Source organism: Nelumbo nucifera, chromosome 2, assembly GCF_055504915.1.
Source record: "Nelumbo nucifera cultivar China Antique chromosome 2, China Antique-T2T, whole genome shotgun sequence".
Lineage (NCBI taxonomy): Eukaryota > Viridiplantae > Streptophyta > Magnoliopsida > Proteales > Nelumbonaceae > Nelumbo > Nelumbo nucifera.
In genome coordinates, this window is record NC_142650.1 from 85,947,383 (window position 1) to 85,955,056 (window position 7,674).

The 7,674-nt window shown below is 37.7% G+C and overlaps 1 protein-coding gene across 1 annotated transcript; it reads left to right on the forward strand.

Moving 5' to 3' along the window:
- Positions 1-4,494: 4,494 nt before the first annotated feature.
- Positions 4,495-5,132, forward strand: LOC148802413 (uncharacterized). The gene is made up of 2 exons (XM_088897894.1): positions 4,495-4,752; positions 4,845-5,132. Exons 1-2 carry the CDS (start codon positions 4,495-4,497, stop codon positions 5,130-5,132), a joined length of 546 nt encoding a protein of 181 aa, XP_088754020.1.
- The last annotated feature ends 2,542 nt before the right edge of the window (positions 5,133-7,674 follow it).

Consider the following 7,674-nt stretch of genomic DNA (forward strand, 5'->3'; position numbering starts at 1 on the left):
AAGGGACACCATGGCAATGATGTGCATTCAGCCATGGTGTGCACAAGAGCCACTATCGTATCTGCATGGGCTAAGTACTTATGGCCCATGAACGTTGCACATCACACATCCATACATCACATGCAAGGATAGAATTGATCTAATCAATTAATATCTATAATGCCCATTATTAAAGCCCAATTTAATCCATAATATTATTGATTAATATTATCTAGGTATATGAGTTGAATAGCAGTTAGCAGTTCGACCCATATAACTTTTCTACAGTTAGTGGGCTTAAGCAGTTTTAACATTTAAAACTGGGCCTTACAGGTGTGGGCTGAATTAAGTCTTACAATTAAACACCAATCTCTTGACCTAAGAGTGGGAAAATTAGGGCTGAGATCAGCTCCCGTCGAACCACAGATTCAGTCCAACCAGTTTGGTCCAGTCTGGTTCGAATGGGTCTAGGGTTTGATTTTTAATTCAAGAATTAATTCAAGAAATTGATCTAAAATTAAATAACTGATTAAAGACAATAAAAAATCAGAACTAGGGCTGTTCGCACATCAGCTACCCTACAAAATAGAAGTTAGATCACAGTTTGCAGTTTTCAAACTGTAAATCACATATGGCGATTTCTCCATCTGCGAAATCTCCTTCTCCTACGCATCCAGTTTCGATCTTAAAATAAAATAAATAGAAAAACCCTAATTTTCTATTAATATTAAATCAGGTCGAATTCCTATACATTAAGTCTAGAAAATTTAAAACAAATTAATTACAGACCAAAAATTAAAGAACTGCAAATCGCAATTTTTCTATGCCAGTAAAGAATTCGATCTCCACCGTCCGAACAACCCATAAATCAAGAAAAATATAAAGAACTATTCTAAGTATCATTCAGATTTAAAAATATTTAATTTCAGATCAACAACCCTTAATCTAGGAACCGATTTCCCAGAAAATCAATTATCTGCGCAATTCGGGTAGAATGCCTTCTACCCATTTGCATAGGTTCAGATGACTCTAATACCACTGAAGGGATGAGAGATTCATCAAATGGATAGCCGAACCCTGCAAGAAGGTAGGGTGAAATTTCAAAAAATTTCTCTCTCTCCCATGTTGGAATCACTTTCCTTGTTTTAGAAAATCTGCATTTTCAAGGATCAATTTTGATCCTAAACCGAACCAGATCTGAAACCAAAAGGTAGGTGAGCACGACTTCAGATCAATTTTTCTCCAAAAACTGATATCAAGAACTATTCTTGATCACTCCTATAGTGGAGAATGAACAGGCAATGGCGGCAGCAGGAGGAGGGTGCAAGAGCAGAAGATGGCACAGTCTTACTGTTGTTGTCTTCTCTCTTTCTGGGATATGTGATCTGATTGAGTTGTGTGTCTGGAGGTTCGCCCTCGTCGTCCTTTTATAGCCTTAAAGAGAGATCCTATTCTCATTAGGAGTTTCCTAATCCAAATCTGTATTTGGATCAGGACTCTCTTTAAGAGATAAGGATACACCCTTATCTTATCTGTAGATTAGATCAGCCCTCCTAATCTCATTAGAAGCTTCCTGATCCAAATCCTTATTTGGATTTGGACTCTCTGAGTGGATAGGGATAATCCCTTATCCTATCTACTGATCCAAATCCCATATCCGCTCCTCTTTAATTAATTTAATTAAACTAGTTCGAATTGGGCTTTAGGCCCATTAAGTCCTTGTGCTCACTAACCTTCCAAACTGCAGCCCAGTTGGGTTTCCTTGTATGGTGTGGGGCCCAAACATTGATCTACACATCAGCCACATGGGTTCAGCCTAGCCTCTGTTAAAAGGCCTAGCCAAATTCACTGTTATGGACAGTGAACCCTTGAGCCCATCACCTTGGGCTATTAATGGGCCCAACACTTACACTAAGTGGTCCCTGGGCCATGCCACCTTATAAAAACCCAGGGACTGTGGGCAGATGCAAGATTAGCCCATCAAGTATTACCCTCAATGGTCTTACACTTAACCTCTCAGCCCATAATGATCAAACACTGCCCGACAAGAGAGGACCTCTCCCTTGGCTGCAAGGAACAGTGCTGCACTCTCTACTCACATGGATCCTGGCAATTAAAACCTTTTGCAAACATTTTGAAACAGTAATATATATATATATATATATATATATATATATATATATATATATATATATATATATATATAAATATATTTTGCAAAAACAAATTTCAACGATTGAAATCGGCTGCCGACATCTTTGGTTTCCATCAGAGAGAGTGCATCCCCGATCATTACCTTTGTTCGACAAAGGGGCTGATCCTGTCACTATGATCACCCACTCAGATTAATTCTCAGACTATCCCAACATACCCAGGTTTTGACCCCCTCTATGGATTTCACTGATTAGTATATCAAAGACAGCCCAATCCGACACCTAGTGTAGTATCATAATCGAGTCTAGGGGTCAGGTGTAACATTTCAGTTTTGCCCATCAATCTCCAAGGTCCAGTGCAATACTGAAATTTTGGTATGGTTCAGGGTTTCAAGAAAACCCACACTGCATGTACCTCAGGTCTCAACCTAGCAGTTGAGACAAGCTACCACAACCAACTTGGTGTCATAGCAGTGTCAGCCTTGGTAGGATAAATTTTGCCGGATCTATCCAATGACTGTGAAGTTTCTAAACTAACACGAGTCTCATATGTGTCCAGTTTAAGGGTATTACACAGAAACACACCACAATAACATGAATCAAATATGTAGTTTATTCATTTACATTAAATGTCATAGGGTACATCATTCTAATTGGAGCTAAGGGCATACACTGTATAACAGTTTTTTCTCTTTCAATCATTTTCGTGTATGTTATTCTACATGTTTTTGATACAAACCCTTCCTGTTGCCTGATCGAATTTGTATCTGCTCTCTAGCTATAGTGTTGAAGCACTATTCAAAGAGGCTTTCAACAATCATAAGATCACCCAAAGAAGAAGAAGATGAGTTTAATCGTCCAATATCCCTTTATTTTAGTATTGATTAATTATATATGGGAAGCCGTTAAAACTGTCAATCATGCCAAATGATTACAATCATGGGTCATGATAATATGCAAAGACGATTACTATAATGATTGTTATAATAGTTTGCAGACTTTGATATTCATTCTTTATGACAATTAGGATGATGGTCACATCAGCAGGTTTGTGGGTGATTTGCAACAAGCTTGTCCTCAAGTCTGATTTTAGAAACCTGGCTACAATTGGCTTCCCACCTCATCTAGATGACACCTGCTACTGTCTTGCCTTCTCTTGGTATTTGGACCACATGTTTGGGTCTATTGTCTTGGTTGCGGATAAGGACCTTGTGGAAATCCAGTGTAGACCTCATACTAGTAGCACTACCTAGCCACTTAGAACTGTAGTCAACACTAGCCTCAGTAAGATACAAAATGATCTTCTGTGTTGTTTTTTGTTGAATACTAAGGTTCCAAAATTCCATATCTCCAGAGTTCTTTGATCTATCAATTCTTTTGCTGGCAATATCAATGCTTATTACTAGTGCAGCATCAATAGCCTTTGCAACCTATGCAACCTTGGGACTTATAGTCCCCAGACCCAAGACAACAACAATTGAGTCTCCTATCTTTGTTGTGTTCCAAACTGCCCTGCGACCTATGGTAACACCCTAACCAAGTAGGCATACACTTTCTCGAGGAGCCCTTGTATGAATTCTTGCAACAACAAGCATGGATGTTGTAGAGAAGATGGGCCGAATGCCCCATAGACTGTTTGTCCATTTTTATCTTTTTATGTTCTTTGTTGTAATGGGCCTTATTTGGGCCTTTATTTATCTTATGTTAAGTTTTTTAATTTTTTGCCCAACCAGGGGCCTCTCTATAAATTACTAAAGTTTAAGTTAATGAAATGGGATTAGGAGTGTAAGAGGAGATTATGTTCGACCTCTCTCTGAACCCTTATTGCCCCCACCTTCTTCTTCCTCTTCTCTCTTTTTGAAACCTGATTTCTGCTACTTACAATCAATTTTCTGCAATACTTTAAACAATCCTTTCATTTCAAAAGGCTGTTTTCTTCTTGGTATTAGAGTAGGCTCTTCTTCTTCTTCTCTTTTTCACATCTTTTTTCCCATACACAATGTGTATGGAGAACTGAATTGGATGAATAGTTAAAGAAACTTGTTTCAGCTCAGTTGTTAGTGGTTTTGGGATTGGTTTTGTCATCCTCCTGTCAGTTTCAAGTGTGTTGCCTAAAGCCCTAATTTTTTGGAGAAATATGATTGTGACTGAAAGACTTTTTTATTCTTCATCTTGAAGATCAATTCAAGTTGCTTGGTGTTTTGTGAAGTCTACAAGGTGCGACTGAGTTTTCTTTGTTTCTCTTGGGTTCTGGGTGTGACACAGTTAGCAGGTACGACTACATAGAGGTTGACTCACAACACAGTTTTTCTTCTATCTTCGTTGATTGTTATTTGAAGTTATTTTGAAGTATTTTAAGAAGATGGACCCTTCAGAAGTTGAAAACAAGAATGTTGCTGAATCCGTACAAGTTCCGGGAGCCTCTGTTGACTCTCTACTGGCTGTGACTCTAGTTAAGCTACATGGAACTGATTACCTGGCTTGGTCACAATTAGTAAAAATTCATATCTGCAGTAGAGGAAAATGGGGCTTTACCTTCAAGAGCAAAAAGGCTCCCCCGGAAGATGACCCATCCTATGAAAAATGGATGCAAGAAATTTATACTATAATTGGATGGCTTGTGAGCTCAATGCAACCTCAGATTAGTCAACACTATTCGTGGATGAATTCAGCAATGGAAATTTGGATAGTGTTGCTAAAACCTATTCGTAGAAATTAAATGTAGCCAGAGCATACAAGCTGAGGAGTGATGCGAAGAATTTGAGGCAAGGGGAGAAACCTTTAGCTATTTATTTCTCAATATTGAAGTATTTATGGAAAGAAATTGATTTGATAGAAGCTGTAGCTTGGGAAACCACCTATGATGACGAGACCTACAGGAAACTTGTTGAGAGAAACAGGGTGTTTGAGTTTTTGATAGGGCTGAATCCAAAATATGACATTACAAAGCAGAATATCTTATCCAAGGATAGTGTTTCATTGTCTCAATCTTATGCCTAGGTAAGTAGTGAAGAAAGCAGGAGACTAGTCTAGGTTTAAGGGGCTGGTCTAAATGATCACTTTGCTAATATGAGAGTGAAAACTAAGGGAGTTACAGGAAATCCAGTTGGTTCAAGGAAGAAAGAAATCATTTGTGAATATTGTAAGAAACCAAAACACACTAAAGACAAGTGTTGGAAATTGCATCTGGACCTTCTTCCTCTTCGTTTCAAAAGAAGTCTGATAATATGAAGGCAAGGAGTGCCCATATTGTTGCTGGTCCAGATACTGACAGGTGTCTAATTGAAGAGAAGACTGCTAGTGAGCAGTTAGTAGCTATGAAGGCAGAGTATGAGAAGTTTGGAAGGATGATCATTCACCTAGAGGGTGTGGCCTCTTCGTCCAATCCTCCAGGAAATTCAACCTCTTCTATATTTTCTCATTTAGGTATACAGGCTTCTACCAATCATGCAACTATCTCAGGTAATCATTGGATCCCTTGGATAATTGATTTTGCTGCTTCTGATCATATGACTAGCCTTTCCACTTTGTTTGTTTCTTATCATTTACTCCTTAGTCATGACAAAATCACCCTAGCCAATGGCTCTCTTGTTCCTATATCCGGCAAGGGAACCATCAAGGCTACAAATTCCTCGATTCTTCCTTCTTCTCTTCATGTATTCAAACTAAATACAAATTTGTTTTCTATAAGCAGCCTAACTAAGTCTTTGAACTGTTGTGTAACCTTCTTTCCTTCCTACTATGTTTTTTAGGATCTGGAGTCTCAGAAAGTGATTGGGAGTGGCCATGAGGTGAATGGAATCTACCTACTGGACACTCCTGGATAGAGCTATGGACAACTTGGAAAAACTGCTTTTGGATCTACATCTTCAGAGTCAATTAGTCGAGTCATTTTATGTCATTTTCGTTTGGGTCACCTTTCTTTTTCTGCATAAAGTCATTTATTCCCAGAATTGTTTAAAGGAATTAATTTGTCCAGTCTTCATTGTGACTCTAGTGAGTTGTCAAAATATTGTAGAAGCAGTTATCCTTCGAGTAATAAAAGATCTTCTTCTCTATTCCATATTTTGCATTCTGATGTGTGGGGGCCTTACCACTTACCATCTATGGGTGGCTACAAATATTTTTTCTTGTTCAATGATGATTTTTCACGATTCACTTGGATATTTTTGATGAAGTCCCATGATGAAGCTCCTAGACTTGTGAGGCAATTCCATGAATTTGTTCAAACCCAGTTTGATACCATAATTAAAATTTTCAGATTTGACAATGCAAAAGAATATTTTGAGAAAAACCTAATGATGAGAACGAAAAATATCATATTTTTCTCTATTAATATTTAGTCATTTATATTTATTTTATGCCCAAATGCAGTCATTATTCTTACATTTTGGTTTAGGGCACGGAATGAGGCGTTAAGTGAAAAATAAGGCTAATCGGGTAATTTTATACAGTTTTGGGGCTGTGTGGTAGATTCAGAATAACTCTCCCATTCGGGATCTGATTGAGATGATTAAAGATTCATTGGAAAGATAAGAAAAATCTCTACAACTTTCATGTTTTGAGTTTTGATAGATTCGGAATTAATCAAGGTCAAAATCGGATCCGAATTCTATGCAACTGCACTGGTGACGTGTTGAAGACATTCCCTAGCCGAAAAACTTTCATCCGCGAATTCCCCACTCTTCCATTCACACAAGAACTTTATTTTATCTTATTTTTGTGTCTTTTCTTGATACGTCAGACTTGGAGATTGTTACTTAGAGGAATTTTAGGAGATTTTGTAGGCTTCTTTTGGGGGAAGTAGGGAGAAAGAAAAGAGGAGAAGAAAAGAAAATCAAGAAAGCAATCAGAAAAAGGGAGCCGAACCTCTCTTCTCTTCTCTTCTCTTCTCTTCTCTATTCTCTGATTTTCTTGAGTTTTCACCATGACCATGCATGGATAAACTCTCATACTTGGTTGAAGGAAGCTAAAGCCTTAGAATCCACCAAACTGTGAGATCTAATTTGATTTTTATTGTTTGATTCATGCTTTGAATATCGAATGTTCTTTTAAGTTTATGTCTATGATTGTTAGGAGGCTTACTAGTTTATTATTTGTTACAATCTATTGCTAGATTAGATATCAAATCCGTAATTGTTTGATCCCTCTAATCTGCGAAGCAACTAGAATTTTTTGATTTGCTGTGTCAGAAATCGTTAGATCCTAGGAAGAACACTTGACTGAATTAAATGCAACCGCTTGTGCTTGTGTTTTTTAGCTTTATCGATCTCTAATGCTTAAGGCTATTGCTGGATTAAATCTTTAACGCTTGTTTAGGGGTTGTTCAGTAGTAAGGGTTGAGAGGATCGCTTGTTTTCTGATTAACTATGATAGGGAGATGCAGGAAACCAATTCCTACGATGAATATTCGAAGTCTGAATTGATTTATTTTTTTGCATCGATGAGTAGTAGTGAAATTCTGATGGTGGATGTTATCGTAGACCAGGATTCGTTCTTTTGGTTAGATTCAACACTCTAAATTGCCTTGCTTCCCATTTAA

Excerpts from the sequence above, each read along its gene's own strand:
- LOC148802413 (XM_088897894.1), top strand. The coding sequence starts at position 4,495 with ATGGACCCTTCAGAAGTTGAAAACAAGAATGTTGCTGAATCCGTACAA. Across the intron at positions 4,753-4,844 it reads ATACTATAATTGGATGGCTT|AAATTAAATGTAGCCAGAGC; the intron begins GTGAGCTCAATG and ends ACCTATTCGTAG.